The sequence below is a fragment of the Lithobates pipiens genome, unplaced genomic scaffold (genome assembly GCF_037356315.1).
Source record: "Lithobates pipiens isolate NorthernLeopardFrog02 unplaced genomic scaffold, aLitPip1_a1.2 Scaffold_19, whole genome shotgun sequence".
Lineage (NCBI taxonomy): Eukaryota > Metazoa > Chordata > Amphibia > Anura > Ranidae > Lithobates > Lithobates pipiens.
In genome coordinates this window covers 281,212,497-281,238,999 of record NW_027507764.1, presented here as the reverse complement: position 1 = coordinate 281,238,999, position 26,503 = coordinate 281,212,497, and the positions used below count along the sequence as shown (strand labels likewise).

Genomic DNA, 26,503 nt, shown 5'->3' with positions numbered 1-26,503 from the left:
AGGAGCGATCGAGAGGGGATGGCCGTTGGTTTCTGGCCATCCCCTCTCTCATCACGGATCGCTCCTGCAGCGAACCGGACCGCCGTATCCAGCGGGAGGGGGTCCGATCGGACCCTCCACCCGCTGGAAGGCAGGCACGTACATGTATGTGCTTGTGCCTGCCGGTGCCATTGTAATGACGTACATTGGCAATACGGCGGTCCTTAAGTGGTTAAGGGGGGTTAAGTGCCCAATGGTCAAGTGGTTAAATTGGAGCTGGGGATCCAGGGATCCGTTTAAATTGAAGACATGAGATTGTTTGTACAATGCCCGCACAAGTTCTATTTTTTTGCAACGGTTTAGGATAAGGACCAGAGACTGACTAAAATGTTAAGATCATATAATAAATGTTGATAATACTGATAATGTCAATTGCTGTTGAATATTGGCTTTTTGAAACCAGTGATTTACTTGGTGATCGGTTTAATTGAAGGTAAAAGGGTATGAGTTTATTTGCATAAGATCTGCACATCTTCCCCAGCTTATTTCATTTTTTTGCGTGCCATTTTTATTTAATCCTCGGTGGAAACCCACACCCTCTCCCTCCCATTTTAAGAACATGTCCCCGTGTTTATCCGGGTATCCCCCTACCTCACATTAGGATTTGGGAGATTGAGGCAGAGCCTTTATTGGACATGCCTGGGTATCTCAGTCATTCGACCCTCACAGGACCCACAGCTAATCTTCGCGTGGAATAGTTCAGTTTTAATACGTTCTGTTCGTATTATACTGCAATCCTTTCCCTTTTTCTTTTGCCTATGATAAACACTGGAGATATCCGCTTCTCTGAGGTACAATAGAAGGATATCCCTGCACATTGGTTAATGTGTATTGTCCAAATATACATTTTTCACAGATATTAACTAAATTAAAGGGATTTTGCTATGATGCTTGTTATAATAATAATAATATGCTGCTTAATCCCGTAATGGATAGATCTCATGGTCATACCTATATCCCTTGTAAGCATTTAGCATACATATTAAAAAAACTAAAACTGCTTGCATGAGGTGCAACTAATCGAAGACAAGTGATTATTCCTATTCCAAAACTCATGATTCATATCCTAGGATAGATAATATTTTTATAGATTATCACTATAGGTGCCATTTCCTTTCCAGATCATGCTCCCGTTTGCATATGTTTAAATTTCTCAAGTGTACGCAAGCGGCAGCATAATTGGAAACAAATGATTTACTCCTCTCCAATTCCAGTAGCCAACCTCTCTATAGCTCAATATTTTAAATGATCAATCCCATACTAATCTTCACAAGTCATTGATTTGGGAAGCACGTAAATCTTATATTCGGGAAGATTAAGAGTGGAGCAAGGAAGAAAGAGCAATGGCAGAAAGTGACTGAATTATTACAAACAGGTAGCTGATCTGGAGAAGGCACAAATGGTCTACATAAAAGCAGTATTGATGAACTTAATGCAGAACTAAAACCTTTATTGGCTCTAGATCAAAAAAAAAAAGTTATTTCACAATGATTATATGAATGGGGGGTAGAGCTGCCACGACGCGTCGACGTAATAGACTACGTCGACTAAGAAAATACGTCGACGTGCGTTCTGGGCGTCGATGCGTCACAGTGGTGGCAGTGCTTAGTATCTAGCGCTGCCCTCCGTTCCGCCGTCCCCCTCTATTCTCCCCCCGTCCCCCTCAGTGCCGCCGTCCCTAGGGGTGCAACGGAGCGTCACCGATCCGTGCGCACATGCCGCGCTCCGCGGTCTCGGCCTTAGGAGAGGCCGCGGCTTCGGCCTAGTTCCGAAGTGGCGACCATCTTTCTACACCCAGGCGTTTACAATGTGATCGCTCCGACGGAGCTGGATGCGGCGGTCCGTTTCGCTTCAGGAGCGATCCGGGATGAGGGGATGGCCGTTGGTTTCTGGCCATCTCCTCCCGATTGCTCCTGGCGAATGAGAAGCTTCCTCCCACTGTGTATTGTATACACAGGCGGGGAGGAAGTGACGTCATTCTCCTCGGGGCGGTCTTTTTGACCGGACTACGAGGAGAAGAATAAAAGTGCACCAAACACTACACTGACACTAACACACAGGCACACAAACCCCCCCCCCCCAGTCCCCCCTCCCCCGGTCCCCCCCAGACAGTCACAGTGCACAGTGTCACTGATTGCAGTGATCATTTATTTACTGATCACTGCATTCAGTGTTAGTTGTAAAAGTAAAAAAACTGTCAGGGCAGTTAGTGTTAGGTCCAGGGTAGCCCCCTACCACCCCCCAATAAAGGTTTAACCCCCTGATTGCCCCTAGAGTTAATCCTTTCACCCCCTTTTGCCAGTGTCACTAAGCGATCATTTTTCTGATCGCTGCATTAGTGTCGCTAGGTAGCTAGTTATTTTTTTAGGTTCACCGCCAGGTTTTTATAGCGCTAGGTACCCCGATATACTACCCAATAATGGTTTTAACCCCCTGATTGCTCCTATTTAACCCTTTCACCAGCAATCACCGTATAAGTATTACTTGTGACGCTGGTTAGTTTGCTTTTTATAGCATCAGGGCAGCCACCATTTATTACCCAGTAAAGGTTTAACCCCCTGATCACCCGGCGGGTGATATCAATTAGGTTTTAGGGTCAGGGTCTGCGTCGCCCCAGGCAGCGCTAGGTTAGTGCCAGTACCGCTAACACCCACGCGCAAAGCATACACCTCACGTAGTGGTATAGAATCTGAACAGATCAATATCTGATCAGATCTATACTAACTAGCATCCCCAGCAGTTTTGGGTTCCAAAAAAACGCATTGTTAGCGGGATCAGCCCAGATACCTGCTAGCACCTGCGTTTTGCCCCTCCGCCCAGCCCACCCAAGTGCAGTATCGATCACTGTCACTTACAAAACGCTAAACACATAACTACAGCGATCGCAGAGTCAGGCCTGATCCCTGCGATCGCTAACAGTTTTTTTTGGTAGCATTTTGTATTTAAATCCGGAAGGCAGTGCTTGGTTTTCGGGGTCCGGTACGTAGCTAGGCTCCCAAAAAGTCCCCCACATGTGGTATCCTTGTACTCGGGAGAAGCAGCAGAATTTATTTTGGGGTGTAATTTGACTTGTGCCCATAGCATGTGTGAGCAATATATCATTTAGTGACAACTTTGTGCAAAAAAAAAAAAAAAAAAAAAAAAATTTTTATATTCCTGCAACTTGTGGCAAAATATAAAATATTTCATGGACTCAACATGCCTCTCAGTAAATAGCTTGGGGTGTCTACTTTCCAAAATGGGGTCGTGTTATTTTGGCATTTTATGGCCTTCGAAACTGATAGGTAGTGAGGAGTGAAATCAAAAATTTTCACCCTTAGAAATCCTGAAGGCAGTGATTGGTTTTCGGGGTGCCGTACGCGGCTAGACTCCCAAAAAGTCCCACATATGTGGTATCCCCGTACTCAGAAGCAGCAGAATATATTTTGGGGTGCAATTCCACATATAACTATGGCATGTGTGAGCAATATATCATTTAGTGACAACTTTTTGTAAACTTTTTTTTGTGTCATTCAATCACTTGGGAAAAAAAAATAAATAAAAAAAATTCAATGGGCTCAACATGCCTCTCAGCAATTTCCTTGGGTTGTTTACTTTACAAAATGGGGTCATTTGGGGGGGGGGGGGGGGGGGGGTTTGTACTGCCCTGCCATTTTAGCACCTCAGGAAATGAGATAGGCAGTCAAATTAAAAGCTGTGTAAATTCCAGAAAATGTACTCTAGTTTGTAGACGCTATAACTTTTGCGCAAACCAAAAAAATATACACGCTTGACATTTTTTTTACTAAAGACATATGGCTGAATACATTTTGCCCTAAATGTATGACAAAAAAAAAAAAAAAAAAAAAAAAAAAAAAAAAAAAAAAAATCGCAGAGGCAATCAAATACCACCAAAAGAAAGCTCTATTTGTGGGAAGAAAAGGACGCAAATTTCGTTTGGGTACACCATTGCATGACCGCGCAATTACCAGTTAAAGCAGTGCGAAATTGTAAAAAGACCTCTGGTCCTTAGGCTGTTAATTGGTCCGGGACTGAAGTGGTTAATATTGTTTTAAAATCTATGCCCTTAGATAAAGCACCGGGTCCAGACGGGTACAAAAAGTATCCAGCGTATATTAATACCCCACTTGACTCCGTTAATTCCATCGCAGGAGCAGCAGGATTTCACCCGGAATCATTAAAAGCATGTATTGTTCTCCCAAAACCAGGAAAAGATGTAACATGTTGGGGGGAGTTACCAACCTATTTCTTTACTCCATATAGAGATAAAGGAAAAGGTCTGGTGTCCCCAGTGACACACTTCCATCCCTGTAATATATAACAAACAACAAAGGATTCGCCCTGGGACTTTAAATGAAGTGGGTACTGTTTCCGCCAGTAAACATAACAGTAGTAACTATAATATATGGTTTATTCAAGTACAATTGTTTACATGGATAAATAATTGGAGGTCAGGCATGGCTTGGATTTCATTTCACTCTTCACTGAGGACACACACAGCTGTGGAGATTGCTTGCTGTGTCTCATTACTTTTATACTTAGGATATTCACCTGACTCAGGTACTTACCATATTCACCTTTTTGATACTTGCCTTATTTAGGCACACTTGCATCTCTCACACATTGTTTATCTTACGAGCACTTTTTTTTTTTGGATACTGATGATTTTTCCTCACGAGTCCATCTTTCTTTTTTTATTTTCTTACCTTGTCACCTGCCAGTACCCCCTTGCTAGCCTATGGTTTCCACCATCTCCATGTCCCTACCATCCTTGATTCAGGCTTTACTTGGCTATACATATCTTTATGCCTATACTTATTGATTTTACTTTACTACTTTAGATGCCTGATAAACATATTTGTTTATAGCTTATACGCTTTATGGACTAATGAGGTTCCTAGGGATACATCACTACCCACACAATTGTAGTTCACCTCTTTTCCCCCCTCTCTTTGTCCACTTTGTCACCTGGTAGTACCCCTCTGTTGTCCTAGGTTTCTAACCATCTTCATGGCCCTACAACTTTTGGCTCAGGCATTTCATTCATGCATACATATCTTTATACCAATATCTATTGATTTTACTCTACTACTTCAGATGCCTGACAAACATACTTATGTTCACAGCCTATACTTTTTATTGACCAATGAGGACCCTAGGGATACATCACTACGCCATGCCTGCTCTCCGTTTGGCCCTGGATGGGGTCCCATTTGATCCTGCCCCCTCAGCTCCCAGGGGAGGCATACGCTGCTGCAGTCTCGAGGTCACACACCTGGAGCCATGGCCAAGCTCAGTGGTAAGTATGGGGGGGCCTACAACCCCTCCTACCCTGCGCTGTTATAACTAATACTGTGCTATATTGCCAAACATATATATTTCTGTTCATCCTAGGTACATTGTTACACACATCCACCCCTGAAGAGCGAGCTGGATCTCACGAAACTAGTCGGGTAGTATGATGCCCGTGTACCATGTACTACTTTTACATTTATGTACCAATACTCCTTGTTTATATATTTTATATTGGCAACCGTTGATGTTATTTATCCATGTAAACAATTGTACTTGAATAAACCATATATTATAGTTACTACTGTTATGTTTACTGGCGGAAACAGTACCCACTTCATTTAAAGTCCCAGGGCGAATCCTTTGTTGTTTGTTATATTTCTTTACTCAATGTAGATATAAAACTTCATTTTAAGATGTTGGCTAAATAGATTGCTTCCGCGCTGGATTAACCCAGATCAAACAGGTTTTATCCCCCGACGTGAGGCAAGAGATAAGAAATAATGGACAAAGTCCGTGACAAATTATGTCAGGTGTTTTCAGCCCACACTTTTACGCTCTACTGATGCTGAAAATGCATTTGACAGGGTTGGCTGGGACTATTTAAAGGACAACTGTAAAGTTTGAGTTTTGGCCCAATAATGCTTTAACGCATCTTTGCTCTTTATGCATCTGACCGCTTGCATAAGGGTAAATGGCTCACTCAGCAAATCATTTAAACTTCGTAATGGCACACGACAGGGATGTCCTTTCACCCATTTGCCATTTCATGAGAACCTTTTCTTTCAACAATAAGGCATAATCATAATATTCATGGAGTGAAAATGAAAGCATAAATTTGCCACGTATGCAGATATTTTGTTTTACATTCAGAAACCTAGAATTACTCTTCCAAACATAATGGCTTCCCTACAGACATTTCAATCCTTTTCCAATTTTAAATTATTATAATCTGAGGTACTTAACCACTTGACAACTGGCCACTTAAACCACCCTCGTGGCCAGACCAATTTTCAGCTTTAATTGTCAAAGCGTGAGAGCAATGAGTCATGTAATACTGCACCCAAATGATTTTTTTTATCCCTTTTCATACAAATAGAGCTCTCTTTTGGTGGCATTTGATCACCGCTGGGATTTTTATTTTTTTGCGCTATAAATGGAAAAAACAACAAAAGATTATTTTTTTGAAAAAACACATTTAGTTTGTGATAAAATTTTGCAAATTATTAATTTTTCTTCATAAATTTTGGCCACAATTTATACTGCTACATATCTTTGGTAGAAATAGGATTTTTGTACTCACCGTAAAAACCTTCTCTGAAGTTCACTGACAGCTCCATTACAAATTGCCCTGGTGGAATGGGCCGTGACAGGAAAACCCATTTCCTTGAAGGGGCACCTGCCCCTTCAAGACGTAGGCCTGTACCACAATCTGTCTGATCCACCTGTAAATGGTGGCAGACAAGACTGCCATACCTTTCTTCGGAGCAGCTACCGAAATGAACAGAGTAAGACTTCCGAAAGGGAGCCGTGGCAGACAAATCTACCCTTAGAGCCCGAACCACGTCCAGAGAATGAAGGACCACCTCCTTAGGATGTGTCGGTTTAGGGACACAGAGATAGCAACACAATTTCTTCATTGATGTGGAACGCCGAAGCCACCTTCCGCAGAAAAGGTTGCGGACGCAACACCACCTTATCGATAACCAGATAGGGCAACTTGCAGGACAAGGCCACCAATGCCAAAAAACCTCCTGGCTTAAGTAAATGCTACTAGGAAGACCACCTTCTGAGAAAGTCAACAAGGGAATTTCCCTAATGTTCTCGAATGGCGGTTTCTGAAGCGCCGATACCCCCATCGATACCCCCATTGGATCTGAACCTGGTGCTAATGGTGGACGCACCGGAGGAACTATATGCCAGACCCCTTGAATAAAAGTGCTCACTAGAGTGAGACGCCAGGGGTCGTGGGGGGCACGGGAACAGCGAAGGCCGATGTTAGTCCCTTAATGTGCTTAAAGCCAATTTCTGGTCTACTCCTCGCTGTAAAAACAGCAGGATCCTGGAAACGGAAAAAGGTGCGTGGACACCATCCTTTATCCTCACACAGAGATGTAGGCCTTCCAGGTACAAATGGTATATATGCCGAGAAGATTTCTGTGCTCTCAACATAATTGAAAATCACAGAGTCCGACAGTCCCCGGTTCCTTAGCACCTGGCTCTCCACAGCCATGCCATTAAAACCAGCAATGGTAAAGCATGGAGAATCGGACCTTGGCACGGAAGATCCTCTTAACGGTAGGTCGCCAGGGAGCATCTGCAACCAGGTGTACCAGGTCGGTGTACCAGTGTCGCCGAGGCCCTTCTGGGGCAATCAGTATTACTGGAATCCCCTTGGCCTCCACTCTGCGGAGTAGATGCGGTAGCAGTTTTAGCGAAGGAAAGGCAAAGATCAGTCAGTACTGATCCCACGGACCCGCCAGCGCGTCTGCCCAAGGATCTCTTGTCCTGGATACGAAACTCGAACACCTCCGGATGCAGCGCCCATTCTCCTGGATCCAGCATCTGGTGACTCAGTCTGCCTGTCAGTTTTCCACTCCTGGGATGTAAATGGCCGATACGGCCGGTACATGTTGCTCTGCCCACTGAAGGATGTTAATGACCTCCCGTGCTGCAGCCAAGCTTCTTGTTCCTCCTTGATGGTTGACATATGCTGCGCCGTGGTGTTGTCTGACTGGATCCTGATCGGCCGCCTTCGCAGTCTCAACGACCATGTGGAGAGGCATAGCCTGATCGTTCGATGCTCGAGCACATTGATCGGCAACTTGGATTCCTCCCCCAAACAGAGGCCCTCAGCCGACTGTACTTCCAATACTCCACCCCAGCCAGTTAGGCTGGCATCTGTCGTGATCACTGTCCAATGTAGAGGTAGAAACGACTTCCCAGACCAAAGTGCCAGGGACCTCAGCCACCAGAGCAGGGAGTCCCGGACTGACTGGCTCACCCAAATCTGCCGATCCAGGGATAATGGAGATGTATCCCATTTCATCAAGATCTCCCTTCTGCAAGACTCTGGTATGAAACTGGGAATATGGCACTGCCTCGAAGGAGGCCACCATGAGCCCCAGGACTCACATGCAGAAGCGTAGCGATGACCACCTGCGGTTCATCAATAGTTTTACCGCAGCTCTGAGAGTCTGCAGTTTGTCTGAAGGGAGAAACACTCGCTTCCATGGAATCCAGCAGTAAGCCTAGGTACTCCAAGCGCCGAGTCAGTATGAGCACAGACTAACTTTAACTTAAGGTTCAGCCACCAAAATTCCTGTAGAGTTTGTATGGCGATCGCCACATCCTCTAATTCTGAGGCAGAAATTGCTCTCGGGAGGAGGAGTCTAGGTAACCTAAGATTGCGATCCCGCGTTGTCGTAACAACGCCAAAATCAAAGCCAATACCTTTGTAAAGACTCAGGGTGCTGATGCCAAGCCAAAGGGGAGATCCACAAACTAGTAGTGGGCTTCCCCAACTGCAAATCACAGAAACCTCTGATGCCTGAGGCATATGGGCATTTGCAGGTACACATCCTGGATGTCCAAAGATGCCAAGGAGTACCCTTGATGGAGTGCAGCGACCACTGTCCTGATTCCCATTGTGAACCTCTGTATTTTTACAAAGGAATTGAGGGCTTTTAGGTCCAAGATTGTAGTCCTCAAAAGGGAAGGGGTACGTCCAGAATGAAGTAGAACCCCTACAACCTTTCCGACTTCAGAACAGGCACTATCACCCCGCAGCTTAGCAGGTCCCTTACTGCCCCCATTAGGGCCTCCCGGCGAGCCCGGAGTAAGGATACGCTGGAGGGGATGAATCTGTTTGGTGGCCAAGAGAGGAACTGTCTTGTAGCCAGAGGAAATCAGTTTGCATACCCATTGGTCAGACAGCCAAGAGGTCCATCGGGCTGCAAACTCAAACCTTCATACGGTAGCACTTTTGTTCGTAGGCTTGCGTTTCCAGGGACGCTTTTGTCCCTCAGAGACCGTCCTGTTGGACTGGGAGCATTTAGCCGAAATCCCGGACGGACAAAAAAGCCTCTTGAGCAGAAAAGGAGGGCCCTTGCCTGTGGCGTGGCTCCTTAGTCTTCCTGGCCTGTGGGGGCAAGGAACTCTTCCCACCTGTGACATTCTTAATAAGGTCATCCAATGAGGCTCCAAAGAGCCGCTCACCAAAGAAGGGTAGACAGTGACAGGGAGAGAAGAGAGGGACCCCCAAATAGACCTCCCAGGGAATGCTCAGCTGCTCAATCCCACCAAGGCAGGGAGCGCTGTACTTACCATCCCGTCGAGCTGGGGACATGTCACAGACCCACTCTCCAATAAGTACAGGGTGGCTGATGGCCACTGCACTCTGTGGCAAAGATATCGGTAGTCCGGTCAGTGTGCCCCAGAGCGCTGAGGCCAAACATGCAGGGAGCACCATCGGGTGTTCTAGGACCATAAATTACACATCTACCTTGTTGACTATTACACTTTTGAAGGTCCTGAAGCACCAGGACGGGGACAGATGGCACTGGGGACACTATGTTTGCTTTTTTCCCCCCTAACACTCATGCTGCAGCCGTATGCTCTCCCTCCTCACACGCTGTCTGTGTGAGGGAGAGCCGGCGATGAGAGCGGATCTCATACGTTTACATATGAGATCATCTCTCATTGGACATTCAGATCAAGTTCTAAATGGCCGCTGTGATTAGCCATTTAGCATGATCTGCGATTGGCTGTGTCCAAGGGACATGGCCAATACAGACTTTCCCAGATGCGTGCCTGTGGCGGCGTACAGAGGGGAAACAGGGATGTCCAGGGACGCCCTCCAGGCAATTGGAGTCCGTGCTGTAGCCGAAAGACTGCTACAGCGTGGACGCCTAGCGGTTAATATCTCAATTCCTTTGAGCGAAGCCAGGAAGTTATGTCCATTATTCGCATTTACTTGGCAGACTAGAACCTTCAAATATTCAGTTATATTAATTTAACAGCCGTTTGTCAGACATGTTTCACTATATCAAAATATCTTCCTCTCCTGAATGAAATTAAATCCGATTTACCTAAATGGACTTCTATTTTTCATACTTGGTTGGGGAAAATTAATATAGTTAAGAGGAAGTAAAGGCAAAAAAACAATAAAAACACACCCCCTGTAAGGCAAAGGCTATGCATACTAGCTCATTATGAATAACTTACCCAAGAACGAAGCCCCCGAAGCGGTCCTCCGTCTTCATGTCCGCCGCCGACATGGATCCTGGAGTGACTTCCGGGTCTCGCTGCTCCGGCGCCGTGATTCGCCGGAGCAGCGGTGACGTCACTCCCGCGCATGCGCACGGGAGCCGACACTCGCGGCATATTGCCGCGATCTGCGGCCTGCCCAGTGCGCCTCCGTCTACTCCCGCGGTGGCTGTCTATGGGTAAATCTCTTAAAACGTATAGGTTTAGGAGATATTTCTTGGACCTACAGGTAAGCCTTAACCCCTTCCCGCCGAGCGCACGCAGATCTGCGTACTCGGCTTCCGGGGGGTATACCGGGATGATGCCCGCACCTGCAGGCATCATCCCGGTAACGTTTTCTTCAGCAGGCAATTGGCTTTCCAGCCATAACAACCGATGCGGCTAAAAGCTGCTCGGCTGTTATGCCGGGAGAGCGGGAGGGGACGCTCCCCCTCCCGCCGCTGTTACCGGTGCTCCCGTTCGATCGGGAGCATCGATTCCGCGTGCGATGCCTCCGGCCGCTGGGGAGGAACTGGAACAAAGCCGTAATCGGCTTCGTTCGTCTCCTCATACTAAACACAGAAGCGACGTCATGACGTAATTTCCCGTTTACTCGGCTGAATACATTGAAGTGAAAAGGAGGGGTGGGGGGGTCTTTTAGACCCCCGGTCCCTCCATAAAGAGTACCTGTCACAAGGGATGTTTACATTCCTTGTGACAGCAATAAAAGTGACCAAATTTATTATTATTTTTTTTTTAAAACAATTTAGTCATTTTAAAATAATTTTTTTTTTAAAGCGCCCGCCGTCCCCGCGAAGCAAAGAAAACGCATTCGGAAGTCGCGCCCGCGTATGTAAACGGTGTTCAAATCACACATGTGAGGTATCGCCGCGATCATCAGAGCGAGAGCAATAATTCTAGTACTAGACCTCCTCTAATGCTAACCTGGTAACCGTAAAAAAAAAATTAAAGTGTCGCCTATTGAGATTTTTTAGGTACCGTAATTTGTCGTCAATCCACAAGTGCGTGCAATTATAAAGTGTGACATGTTTGGTATCTATTTACTCGGCGTAACATTATCTTTCACACTATGCAAAAAAATTGGGCTAATTTTGCAAAAAGTTGCGTTTAAAACACCGCTGCGCAAATACCGTGTGACATAAAATATTGCAACAATCGCCGTTTTATTCTCTAGAGTCTCTGCTAAAAAAATATATATAATGTTTGGGGGTTTCAAGTAATTTTCTAGCAAAAAATATGGATTTTAACTTGTAAACACCAAATGCCAAAAATAGGCTGTTTGGTGGCCAAGAGAGGAACTTCATCTTGTAGCCAGAGGAAATCAGTTTGCAGACCCATTGGTCGGACAGCCGAGAGGCCCACCGGGCTGCAAACTCCCGAAGGCGACCCCCCACCCGAGATAGAGGCGGGGGCAAACCTTCATGGAGTAGCACTTTTGCTAGCAGGCTTGCGGTTCCAGGGACGCCTTTGTCCTTCAGAGGTCGTCCTGTCAGGCTGGGGGCATTTAGCCGAAGCCCCGGGCAGACGAATGAGCGGAAAATGAGGGCCCTTGCCTGCGGCGTGGCTCCTTGGTCGTCCTGGTCTGTGAGAGTAAGGTACTCTTCCCACCTGTGGCATTCCTAATGATGTCCTCCAACGAGGCTCCAAAGAGCCGCTCACCAAGGAAGGGTAGATCTGTCAGGGCTTTTTAGATGCTTGGTCCGCAGACCAGCATTTTAGCCAAATCAGGCGCCTCAGCACCATTGCTGACACTGAAGCTCAAGATAACAGAGGGAGTTTATTCAGGGCCATGTCAAATATAAGGCCTTGCAATAACTGGTCTGCTAGTTCCATGCAGACAGGAGAGGCCTGTTGCTTCGACAATTCAAAGTGCAAAAGATTTGCCCACTCAGTGTTTGCGACACAAGTGCCGAGGCCAGTACTGGTCGCCTTGCTGACCCAAAAACCGTAAACAAGGAACGGCCTCTGCCTTTCTGTCTGTGGGATCCTTAAATGCAGGAGTCCCCTCTACCGGGATCGTGGTTACTTTATTTAACCTGGATACTGGGGGGTCCACAATCGGAGGAGCCAACCATTATTTAAGAAGGCTCTCCTCAAAGGGGTAACGCACCACCATACTTTTTGGGTCCGAAAATGTCGGCTGCGGTCTTGCCCATTCCTTGTATATGAACTTATCGAAAACACCTTAGGCTGGGTTACACAGGACCCAAAAAGGACAGATGCTTCAGCAGAAAGATCTGCTGAAGCCTGAATCTTCGGGGTATCACACACAGCTGTTATAAGTGCTCCAACTAGGGATTTGTCGTGCGCGGACCCAGACAGGGACTCAGCCTCGCTGTCTAATCGGTCCTGGTCAGCGTCATCTGAAACGACAGAGCAGGGGCCACAGTCTGCATCAGAGCTCTCCTCGGAGGCCAGAGGGGCCGCTTTTTGCACCCGCGCATCACCTCCATCCTGGCAACAAAATGTATCAAGGACCGCTGACAAAGCGTCCAAAGGCACTGCACTGTTTGCAGATGAGCCAGTTGTAATAACCGGGAGTTTGGGGGGGAAGAAACACCAGTTTCTGAAGCCACGCTGACCCACCTTGTCTGCCACCCTCGGAGACTTGGGACAGGTGCACAGTCCCACCCTCCAAGCTGCTGCAGATTGAGGGGCGCCCACCGCAGGACTCACCACCCTGACCGAGTTCTGCACCGTTCAGCTATTAGTGCCTGTGTGAGCTCTCAGGTGTCCCGAGTGAGAAACCATGCTGTTCTGAGCAGCAGGAACCAGCGCTGAGCATAAAAACCGCACTGGGCTACAACAAAATGGCCACCGGGCATCCAGCATAAGGGACATAATCACAGGGAAAATGGCCGCTGAACTACAGTAAATGGCTCCTGACCATGCTTTCCACTGAGGCACACCAAATATGGCCGACAAACTGTACACAGGGAAGAGACCGTGAAATAGGCGGCAGAAAAGCGCTATGGTGATCAGCATATGCAGACCTCCCGACAACCAGCGAGGAGACTGCAGACACCCAGTGCAGCCTCCCATCCAGGTGAGAGCCCCCCGGTGAACCCTTGGCTATAGGCACACACAACTCAGCAGCCCATCATGCAGCATTCCCCACAGGGTGAGGGAAGATGGGGACAGGGAGAGAAGAGAGGGAGCAGAGGGACCCCCGTATCGACCTCCCAGGGAATGCCCAGCTGCTCAACCCTGCCGAGGCAGGGAGAGCTGTACAAGATGGGGACATCCCATCACAGACCCACTCCCAAAGAGTACTGGGTGGCTGCTGGCCACAGCACACCATCATCAGTAGCCCAGTCGTGTGTTCCCCGGAGCGCTGCGCTCACCGGCCGCCATTGGAGCGCGAGTATCCAGCCTGTCAGCTAGCCGGCTGTTGATAGTAGATCACAGGATTCAAAATCTTACGCAAAAGGCAAGCTTCTGCAAAAAAAAAAAAAAAAAAAATCCCAGGGTTCTTAGGTCCATCTCCTTCACTCGGCAGAAAAGAAAAAAAAAAACAAGCTGCAGGAAACAGGCTGGGGGGTTGTTAATGAAGGGACCACCCTCTGGGCGGAACTAGAAAGTTAAGTTTTTTTCACATGTATAACATGTTTTGCCTAGTCCTTCTGAAGGTGGCCTACCAACCTACGGTCAAGAATAATGGGGCTGTGTCAGTCAGTCAGTGAACAAAAATAGGATTTTTGTACTCACCGTAAAATCCTTTTCTCTGTAATACAGAGCTCCTCTCCAACTACATGGGTTGTATAGCCTGCCATTAGGAGAAACTAGGCAAAATTGTTACACAATACACAGAACTTTAATCCCGCCCCAGGGGGTGGGCCCCGTGCCATCAACCCTCCTCCTGCTGCTAGCCGCTTCAGTACGTCAACAAGCAGTATAACGTAGAAAAAGGAGGGGTGGGTGCTGTGTCGGTCGGTGAATTGCAGAGAAAAGGATTTTACGGAGTACAAAAATCCTATTTTCTCTTATAGTCACTGACCGACACAGCTCCTCTCTGCAACTACATTGGACGTCCGAAAGCAGTGCCAAATGAGGGGTGGGAAAAACAGCATTAAAACCTTCATCCCCCATGTCAAGAAAAAATAAATAAATAAAAAAACAACTGCAGCCGATACACTGACGTCTACCTTATAAAACTTGGTAAACGTATGGACAAACGACCAGGTCGCCGCCTTACACACCTAAGCGATAGATGCTTGAGAAGGCCCAAGACGTTCTGATTACTCTTGCAGCGTGGGCCGTGACTGGAAAGGGAGGCACCTGCCCCTTGAAGGCGTAGGCTTGGACTACAATCTGTCTGATCCACCTGGAAATGGTGGTCGACGAGACCACCATGCCCTTCTTAGGACCAGCCACCAAAACAGTGAGACTGACTTCCGAAAGGAAGCTGTGACAGACAAGTACACCTTCAGAGCCCTAACCACATCGAGAGCGTGAAGGGCCACCTCTTTGGGGAGCTTCAGCTTAGGACACAACGATGGTAATACAATGTCCTCTTTCATTTGAAAGGCCGAGACCACCTCTGGTAGAAAGGACGGTTGCAGGCGCAACACCACCTTATCCCTGTGGATGACCAGACAAGGCAACTTGCAGGCTGCCAGTTCTGAAACCCTCCTGCAGGATGCGATGGCCACTAGAAAGACCACCTCCTGTGAAAGGGTCAGAGGAATCTCCCTGATATTCTCACACAGTGGCTTCTGAAGCACCAACACCAGGTTCAAATCCCACGGAGGACGCACCAGAGGGACTACATGGCGCACCCCCTGAACAAAGGTACTCAATGAGTGAGACGCTGGGGGTCGTTGGGAAAAGACTGCCAAAGCTGAAATTTGCCTCTTGATGGTGCTCAACGTTAACCTCTGGTCTAGCTGGTGAAGAAAAAGCAGGATCATGGATATAGAGAAGGAGCGCGGATGCCACCTTTTCTCCTCAAACATGGAGATATAGGCCTTCTGAGTACGATGGTATATCTTCCTGGAAGAAGATTTCCGTGCCCCCAGCATAGTCTGAATCACAGAGTCCAACAGACCGCGGTTCCTCAATACCTGGCTTTCAACAGCCAAGCCGTTAAAGCCAGCGATGGTAAAGCAGGGTGAAAGATTGGACCTTGAGATAGGAGGTCCTCCCACAATGGCAGTCGCCAGGGAGTGTGCCACCAGGTGCACCAGGTCTGCATACAAGGCCCGCTGAGGCCAATCTGGGGCAATCAGGATTACCAGAATCCCCTCGGCTTCCACTCTGCAAAGCAGACGTGGAAACAGTTTCAGCGAAGGAAAAGACGTAAATCAGCTGGTACTGATCCCACGGAGCCACCAGCGCGTCTGACCACGATCTCTTGTCTTGGACATGAATCTCGGGGCCTTCAGATTGAGCACAGCAGCCTGAATATCTCCGGATGCAATGCCCATTCTCCTGGGTCCAGCATCTGTCGACTCAGATAGTCCGCCTGCCAATTTTCCACCCCTGGGATGTAAATGGCTGACACATGCCGCCCTGCCCACCGAAGTATGTGAGCGACCTCCCGAGCAGTGACGGAGCTTCTTATTCCCCCTTGGCGATTTATGTACGTCACAGCCGTGGCATTGTCTGACTATCCTGGTCGGACACCCTTGAAGACATGTCGATCACGTGTGGAGGCCCAGCCCGACTGCTCTCAATTCGAGTAGATTGATCGGCAACTCGGATACTTCCGTCGACCAGAGACCCTGAGCCGACCGAATCCCCATCACTCCACCCCAGCCAGACAGACTGGCGTCCGTAGTGACCACCGTTCATTTCAGAGGAAGGAACGATTTTCTAGCCTGAATCACCGGGGACCTCAACCACCAGATCAGGGAGGGAATCCCTGACTGGCTGGCTCACCTGGATCTGCCGATCCAGGGACAATGGAGATTTGTCCCATTTTGTCAAGATCTTTCTACAGGACTCGGGTGTGAAACTGGGCATTAAGTACTGCCTCGAAAGAGGCTACAATGAGCCCCAGCACTCGCATGCAAAAGCAGAGTGATGACCACTTGCGGTTCATCAGTAGTTTGACCGTAGATCTGAGAGTCTGCAATTTGTCTGAGGGGAGAAAGACCATCGCTTCACTGGAATCCAACAGTAAAACCAGGTACTCCAGACGCTGGGTCTGGACAACCACCGACTTCTTTCGGTTCAACAACCACCCAAATTCTTGCAGGGTCTGCATGGGGATTGCCAAATCCTCCTAATTCTGAGGCGGTAGAAGCTACCGGAGACAATACCTTGGTAAAGACTCGGGGGGGGGCTGATGGCAGGCCAAAGGGAAGAGCCACAAACTGGTAATGGGCTTCCCCGACTGCCAAACGCAGAAATTTTTGATGCCAAAGGCATATATGTATGTGCAGGTATGCATCCTCGATGCCCAAAGACGCCAGGGCGTCCCGATGGAGTGTAGCGACTACTGAGTGAACCGATTCCATTTTGAACCTCTGCACTTTTACAAAGTGATTGAGGGCTTTAAAGTCCAAGATTGGATGTACCCCTTCCTTCTTGGGAACCACAAAAAGATTTAAGTAGAACCCCTGGAAGCGTTCCGAGTCCGGAACTGGTACAATCACCCCGATTCAGCAAGTCCCTTACTGCCCCTAGCAGGGCCTGAAACTGGTGTTTCTTCCCCCGAAATCCAGACTATAGCAACCTGGTCACCTGCGGTTATTGTGGTGCGCATGGACACCCTGACGTTGTTCCTGGACTCCTATGTTGCTAAGATAGAGGCGGCACGTGGCAGGAAAGGTGCATGTAAGAGGCCCCTGCCCCCCTGTCCTCTGGGGAGAGCTCTGATGCAGACTCAGGCTAAAGCTACACACAGTATTAATGCCAATCCAGTCTGCTAACAGATTAGGGAAGTTAGTTTGGGCCAGCTTGGCCCAAAAACTAAAAGTGTACATTTTATACAAGTGTATAAGTTGACCCCCGATTTTTGAGGCATGCTTTTCAGTATAAAAAGCAGTCTTATACACCAGAAAATATGGTACTACAAGTGAGGATTTTTTTACCCCCTGCGGGGTACTTGCAAAGTTGGATACAGGATACGAGGCAAGTGTGTCTTGAGGTACGATATGCTACAACCTGGAAACAGACCATCCTGTATCAAAATTTCCTTGTGGAAAAAGGCAGTGAAGTGTCTGTGTTATGATGCATTAGTCATCCAGCCTAAGCTCTAAGTGTAGGCAACCAATGTGACACTGCGCTGTCCAAAATTAGCAGCTAACACACTAAACATGGATATTTTTAGCACAAATGTAGTAAAAGTTATATAAATTGTAGCGCTAAATGGTGATATACGGGTCTGTGAACCCAAATATTAGTGACAAAACAAAGGAAAAAAATGTGTTCCACCCTTACAACATTACATGCAACTAAATGGTGGGACATTAATGCCTTTGAGGATTCCTGATATACACATTTACTTAGGGGGTCAATTTAGTGGTTTTTTTTTGTCCCCATTTGTAAACGGGATCTATCTCTGTGTCACCTCAGAGCGACGTCTCTGTCCCTCTGATTTTGGCTGTAAAGGCCCAAGAATTTTCCTGAAAAATATGGTTATGTGTATGGGCTTTAGGTTGTCATTCTGTGTATCTGTGGTTCTACCCGTCATTTTGGATAATACGGGGGTTTATTATTTAGGTTTATATGTCTATTTATGACATTTATGTTTATTAACATCCCGGAGGTGAGATATGCGAGTGTCTAACTGTAGATATTCTTCCCCTATACAATTTTTGAAATTGCCATTCGCTATTGTATTGACATTGAATATATATAATAGTTTTGAATGAAATATTATATATATATATATATATATATATATATATATATATATATATATATATATATATGAAAAATCGCTTTTGGTGTAGAGTGGTTGGTTGAGATTTTTATCCTTTTTCATTGGTCCCCCTTTTTTCGGAAGCAATGTAGTTATAAATCTATTGACACAGATTGGGGGGGACAAGCCTCGGTTTGAATGCCCTTAGTCTGAACATCCTTCCGTACATATGTTTGTTGTCTGTTCGCGCGCCCGGAAGCGATGTCGTGATTGTTGTTGCGACCATTGAGGCTGGGAATCCAAGCCTCTTTCTGGTTTTGCTTGAGTGCGCTGTTCCAGAAGTGACGTGATTTCACTTCCAGCGTTAGGGATTTAGGTTACGTCCGACATCGAGGCTTGGAGTCCAAGCCTCTTTGATCGCGCGGTCCCGGTAGTGACGCGGTCGCATTTACAGCGTCGCTTCCGAGAGTTAGATTACACATATTTCCATTAAAATAGATATATTAGTCCACAATGATGCCAGTAAAGTATAATCTACTTCTATAATGGGTTACCATTTTGATGGACATGGCCTGGTCAATATATTATACGTAATCTATAGATGGAACGCATCATTATAGTGTGGGTTAGATGCTTGGAACGCACGCCAGGTGGCCATTTTCATACATAAACCAGAAGTCATCGGCGGTGACACAGAGGGATGGAATCTGGCTGTTTTATGGTTTGTACCTTATAAAAGTGAGTGCAGCAGTAGTGGTAGTACACCCCAGATGAAGTCCCAGCAGACGAAACTCGTTGGGAAGACTCCACTACTGCTCAGTTTTTTTTATTGATAAGCGCTTGAATGACTACTTAAATGTGAGTTCATTACTATATTTTAAATACATTTTATTTTTAAACGGTATTATGCCATTTTGGCCATATTTTTCGATCCTATGTGGATTTCGTTTGTCAGAGATCTCTTAATGGTCATGATCACATGTGTCCAAGAATTGGAGAAAGGCTACCCCCATGGTGTGACTAATTGATCCGTGATCTGAAAGTTTGTGCCCCAAATTGGAGCAATAAGCACTTGTGACCCCGTGAATATATGTTCATTCGGGTCAACAATATCTGGTAAGCCTACATCTGTCAAGGTGGTGGTATCAGCACTCGGGTGACATTTTTGGGAGAAGCACTTTTGGATTGCCTTTCAGACATTCTTAATTTGCGTTTGGGATTTACTTCACATACAAGGACTTCTTATATTAATTTTCTCCATACTGCATTTATATTTACTCAAGTTATTCACTTTGTTATATATTATGTAAATTGTGTGCACCATTTAGTTGCATGTAATGTTGTAAGGGTGGAACACATTTTTTCCTCTGTTTTGTCACTAATATTTGGGTTCACAGACCCATATATCACCATTTAGCGCTACACTTTATATATAAAACATTTACTAAGCTCTAAGTGGTTAGGTTTTAGCACCAAGAACGCACAGCAGTAAAATACATTTCAAACAAGTTGGTTATGATCGTAATTGGCAGAATGCAGGGAAAAAAAAAAAAAAAAAAAAAAAAAAAAAAAAAATCGGTCTCATCTGCCCATGTCAGAGGTCCCTGTAAAGTGTTTAGACTTTGCTGTCCCGGTGTGAGCGTTATCAATCTGGGTGTACCATTTCTAATGTAATATATAGAAAAATGAAGATGTTTAATAGTTCGAAAAAACTAAATTACCACCTGTCAACTCACTTTCCAGGAATTGTCCCGGACAGCTTACCGAGAGAGGCTCCTCCCACCTACCACAGGGAACACATGACAAAGACAAGCATAGTAACCAGACCCTCAGACATAAATAACCATAGGCATGGAAATAATAAAAATGTATCTTAAAATAGGATGGGAACTGGTGCCATCCTGGAAAGCGAGTTAGCAGGCAAGAACTGTTTTCCCCAAGTCATCTTCCAGGACAGCTTACAGAGAGGACCAAAAAACTACCAGATTGGTGTGGGACCACAGCTTAAAGCACCTTCCTTTTGGCAGCCTGTTCCTGGCTTGAGAACAGGTCCGGTTGGAAGGTTTCACAAAGGTTTGCAAGCCCTGACCCTTTCAGCCCAAGCAGTGGCCCCTGTTCTGTGGGAATGAGTTTTGAAGTTTTCCGGAGGAATCAATGATGCTTGGTAAGATTCCATCCTTGCAGATTTGCGATAGTAATAGTCTAACACCCTCTTGCCTTTGTTTAGGCCCCAGAACAGAACAAACTAGAGACAGATCTCCAATCTTTAGACCTCTCTTTGTAGGCTTTGAGACAAGTCCTTGGAACTAATTTTATTGAATTCTGCTTCTATAGCATCTCTGCAAAAAGACAGAATCACCATTTCCTTAGTTTGATTAAAAATCCGAAGCCACTGCGGGAAAGAATTACAAAAACTAAGCATAGCAGCGATATGCATGGACAGACAATTATAACTCATACCCTACATCAGGGATATGCAATTAGCAGACCTCCAGCTGTTGCAGAACTACAACTCCCCATGAGGCATAGCAAGACAGCCACAAGCATGACACCCAGGAGGTATGATGAGAGTTTTGCAACAGCTGGAGTCTGCTAATTGCATATCCCTGCCCTACATAATAATCTTCATACCAGAGATAGCTATAGACATCTAGATAATAGACCCTCGTATTATCTAGGAGCTGTCTGCCCCAATGCATATGCCCATACCTATAACCCTTCTCCCCTCTGAATACTGGTACAGCTGAGTGTTTTGAAATGAACTGGGTAAAGAATGAACCTGACTGACTATTTTACAAATGACAGGTTTACATTCATACATATTAGGTGAGGTTGAAGAAAAAACAAAAAAAAAAAAAAAAAAAAAAAAAAAAAAAACACACACGTCAATCAAGTCCAACCATTGGTGCTCTGCCCAATTTTATAAGTCTGACTCCACTTTAGCACCAAATGGCACATTGTGATACTAGAGCGTGTTAAGTAATGCAGATCACAACTTCATGAGACAGCCTGTAGCAGTAACAGAACGTTCATATTAACTTGCTATATCCGTTAGGATTGCTGTGTAAATGAGAAGCACTGATTTTATTTATTTATTTTTTTAACATACAGTGGTACTGAACTTAAACACGTACCCAGTCAGGTATAAGGGTCAGAGCGATAGCAAGTCGTGATACCACATCTACAGGCCATAGCCTTGCCCATTATCTGCAGGAAATGCTCTGTTACACCAGTCATACAAGCTTATACTACTGTATAAATTCCTAGCTCTAGGAACGATTATAGTGACCACACAACTCCAAGTAAAAGACTCAGTGTTGTAAGTGATCTAGCTTTACATTATTCAACTAAAATTCCTCCACACCATAAACTGCTCCAGTCATGCAGTTCTCCCTCCAAGAGATTTGGGTAAGCCAGCAGCCAAATGTGAGTGAGTACGGGAGGGCTCCACTAGAACCTTGGCGCCCACGAGGATCACTGCTTCTCCGGTGGAAAAGGAAACTTTAGGAATCCTTTAAAGAGTTTCAGCACTTGAGCTGGTATCCAGGTAGTAGATAACCTGTACTTGCAGGAGGCTCATCACTTCATTAGGCAGTTCCCTTTTCCCATCCTTTGTCCTACAGGGAGAGGACAAAAGGTGGCAAGACCCTTTTACAGACAGGATGCTGACAATGACCCTGTGATCGGGATCCCAGCCACCTAGGAAGACCCAAATGAAGCCACCAGTAGAGAGGGGGGTACACACAGACTCCCCAGACCAGCCCTGGTTTGTGGATAATACAGAGAAAAACCAAAACCCCCCGTGCCTCCTCCAAAGAAGAAACCCCCATTTGCCTCTTTCCTACCTTAGGGCCAGATACTGCAGGTGCATTAGACCTGCATCCCAGCTTACAGTCTCCCCCGGTGACTTAGCACAAGGAATAAGGGGGGGGGGGGGGGGGACAAAACAAACATCTTCTCTGTAGCCCTGAAAAGTCGAGCCGTGAGGATCCCTGGCTGGTGCTGTGGATTGGGTGCCTCCCCTAAACAGTGCGCAGAGTTTTCCAGGTGTTTCATACCAAAAACTCCCTCCACTCCAAATGCACTTCCTGCCAACGGCAGCTTCGCAAGCATCAGGACATTGCAAGTCTGCACCGTCCCTCGATAGATTCACACGAGTCACCCTAAATGAGCACGCTGCCAACCAGACTTCTATGGAGAGAGAGGGAGTCCCCCAGAGTAAAAGAAATCTTCTAGGGCAGCCCAAGATGCATGCCTCCTCATGTTCACTGCCCCTTTTCTGGGATGCTGTAGCCGGAAGGCCACTGCCACCTAGCAAGAAGGCCTGACAGGAAAAAAAAATACATTTCTGTGCACTTGTCAGAGGAATTCTACTGAGGGTCTGGTTGCCATGCTTGTCTTTTTAAAATTTTGTATCATGTCATTCCTGTGCTAAGCAGGATGAGCTTCTCCCTCGGTAAGCTATACTGGAAGAGGACTTGGGAAAAAGTTATGAGCAACTTATCAGCAAGAGATAAAACGGTCCGTCACCTTTGAACACAAGCATAAAACTAAGCACGTAAGGAGTGAAAGTGGGCTATTGGGCAGGCCCCCCTAGGGGTGTCTTCCTCAAAAGCTTTGTCAGTGTCCAATCACCCGAAGAAAACATTAAACCATGGTCTATGAATACTATGACTGTATCCTGTACTATAAGGTAATCTACAGATTGTGGAAGAAAAGCAGTTAAAATAGTACTAAAAAGCTTTGTGTTTTTTTCACAAATACTAGTAAGTACACACTGTACAGTTGCAAAAATGTCCAGAAGCACTTTATAATGTTGCAGTCACTGGGTCTACTTCAAACCAAGAAACTGCCTTTGTCACAGAAATGGAGGCCAGTGAACCGGGAAATGTGTGAAGGGGGGGGGGCAAACAATATAAGCCAAAAGCATCAACTTAAAAAAAAAATAAAAAAAAAATAAAAAAAGTTTACAAAAATGGATTCCCCACAAACCTGTTTAATCATCTCAAGGAACTTTTCTTTTTCATACTTCTGAAGGGCTTTGTAGTCCTCCACGGAGGTCACATCAAGTTTATGCTTAGTCTTGGGTTTAGGTGGTTCAAATGGGCACGTAAGAATTGCAATTTTAGCATTGTTAACTTCCTGGAATTAAAGAAAAACAAATACATGTTCATAGGAAACCAACTAGAACCCATACACTACTAGATTTGCTGCAGATTTTTGTCTTCAGATTTAACAAAACCAAATACGAGGTCAAACCCTAAAAGTTTTAAAGTGGTTGTAAACCCTTACAACACACTTTGACCTACAGGTAAGCCTAGATTAAGGTTAAGAAATATATCCTAAACCTACACGGTTCAGGAGATATTTGCCAAAAGATAGGCACTGCTGTCTACGGCGCATGCGCCGTAGACAGCGGTGTGCAGGCGCACTGACAGCGGCGTGCAGGCGCACTGAGCGTTGCATCGTCAACAACGAAGATGCCGCGCGTGTCGGCTCCATGTGCATGCGCGGGAGTGACGTCATTGCGGCTTCGCCGAATGACAGCGGCAGGGCAGCGAGACCCCACTGAGAAGATGGATGCGCCGGACTACAGGGGACAGCGGTGACATCGCTGGCTCCTGTGTCAGGTAAGTGACACATAATGGACTACTATGCGATGCATAGTAGTCCATTATGCTTTGCAGGGAATGAAAGAGGAAGTAAACTCATCAGGGTTTACTTTCTCTTTAATTTGTATACGGTCAGGCCTTTGCACTACGTGGTTTTGGTAAATCTGAAGACAAACCTGCAGAAAATCTAAGTGTGTATGGGGCTTAAAACAATAAATGGATGGGTGCACATTAAGCATATCTGTGAAAACACAACGATTACTAATACATAATAGAAAAGATGTGTAGTTGTGGGCAGCACAATGGTGTAGTGGGTAGCACTCTCTCCTAGCAGTAAAAACGGTCGCTGGTTTGAATCCCAATCACGACACTACCTGCCTGGAGTTTGCATGTTCTCCCTGTGCCTGCATGGGTTTCCTCCGGGTACTCCGGTTTCCTCCCATACGCCAAAGACATGCTGTTAGGTTCACTGGCTTCTGTCCAAAAATTGGCCCCAGTATATGAATGGGAACCTTGGATTGAGGGTAGGGACTGAGGTGAGTGTGCGAGCTACAGGGTTAGGGATAATTGTAGACACGCATCCACACTCACTCGGCTTGAACTGTATGGACTGGTATCTTTATTCAACCTTGCCAACTATGCAACTATGTGTACAGTGAAAGAAAATGGAGGGTGAGAAAGAAAACATGTGAGGCAATAGATAAAATGGATGGAAAACGAGAGCAAGCGAAGGAGGCAAATTTCAATGCAGGAAAGAAATTCACTCAACACTGACAGTGGAATGCTTTACGCCAGGGGTAGGCAACCTCAGCCCTCCAGCTGTTTTGAAACCACAAGTCCCTGACAAACGCAGGCATGACTGCTACCCCGCTTTACACAGAGCCATTGCATTCTCCTGCCGAGAGCGATCAACTTGGCTGTTAGATAAACTTTAAAACATAGGTCAACTTGAAATTTACCTTTGGCATCTGTGGATGGCTGAAGTCCTTGTCAACTATAACACCTTTTATAAGTTGTGTGTCTTCAAGTTTGCCTCCAACCTTGCCTTCAACTTTAATCAACTCAAAATCAACATCCTTGCGTTCCATATCGGCTACAGTCAAAACTGCATTAACTGCAATTTCTGCCATCTGTCGGTGGCAGCGGTTAATCCTGCATAAAGAAAAAAATATAAGTTTTTCCTTGAGACATGAAGGGCAACTGCAGTGACATGTAAAAATGGTCTGGTTGACACGTGGCGACCTATTGCAAAGAGAATGCATAGTGGCAGCAAGAATGAACTGGCATATGAAAAAAAAAAAAAAAAGGTACATTTAAGATATTTAAGTTCTACCATGGCTGGCCCTTCCTGTAGCTCCTCCTGAAGACATAATGGCAAAACGTACGTCGAAGTGGAGAAACAGGAAACGTGGTGAGAAGCCCACAGATGACGGCTGCGTGGGTTCACTCTAGTTAAAGCGGGAGTCCACGTGTTTTTTTTTTTTTTATTTAAAAGCCAGCAGCTACAAATACTGCAGCTGCTGACTTAAAATAGTGACACTTACCTGTCCAGCGCGCTAGCGATGTCGGCACCCGAAGCCGATCTCTAGATAGTCTCTCGGGTCCTGCCGTCGCCATCTTGGGTATAGGATTCAGGAAATGGAGCCTTTCGGCTTCATTTCCCGGTTCCCTACTGCGCATGCGCGAGTTGCGCTGCGCAATAAGGACGGTCCCCGCTGCCTCTGGGATCTGTGCGTTTCCCAGCAGGCAGCGGGGCACTTGCGGAAAGGGGCGGGCACTTGCGGAAAGGGGCGTAATCTACACCCCTTTCCGCAGAGAGCTATCCCGGAAGTGGGCGCAGATACCTGTACTGTACAGGTATCTGCACCCCCCTCCCCCCTGAAAGGTGCCAATTGTGGCGCCGGGGGGGGAGGGTTCCGATGAACGGAAGGTCCACTTTAGGGTGGACCTCCGCTTTAAGGGAGGATGAACCCATATGTCCTCCCAGAACAGCACTTTGTACACATCTCCTGGAGAGCAGAGGTGCGATCTGTAGCCAGCTGTGGATTACCAAACAGCATCTGCCCACTCAGAACAGCCCTGGCACCATGTGATCACTGTGACCAAGCACAGCATTACAGTACTAAGCAAGGCTTCATAAATGAAAACTTGCAGTTTTTAGAAACTGCTTATTACAAAGAAAAAAAAAAATCCCTGATAACCCTCTAAAGTAGTACACTGCACTTTGGTAACAATATAAAAAAAAAATAGGATTTTTGTACTCACCGTAAAATCCTTTTCTCCGAGGTTAGTTGAAGGACAGCAGCTCTTCTTGACCTTAGGGTTATATCGCCCCTTTAGGAGAGGGCTAGGCAGAAAGTGTTAAAAACAGCAACACTTGCACAGTACTGCCCAGGGGGCGGTCCTACTTGCTATAACCCCTCACACTGCATCCAACAGCTCAGTTCGTCAAAAGCAGTACAAACAGAAATAGGAGGGGTGG

At 46.3% G+C, this 26,503-nt stretch overlaps 1 protein-coding gene across 1 annotated transcript in view; it reads right to left on the bottom strand.

Annotated features, from left to right (window-relative positions):
• CCT5 (chaperonin containing TCP1 subunit 5) overlaps positions 1–26,503 on the bottom strand; it is a gene marked incomplete in the record, with an annotated part of 307,206 nt that overhangs the window by 154,095 nt on the left and 126,608 nt on the right. Inside the window, 2 exon segments of the mRNA XM_077491963.1 lie at positions 23,402–23,551; positions 24,981–25,173. Coding sequence (XP_077348089.1) covers positions 23,402–23,551; positions 24,981–25,173 — 343 coding nt within the window.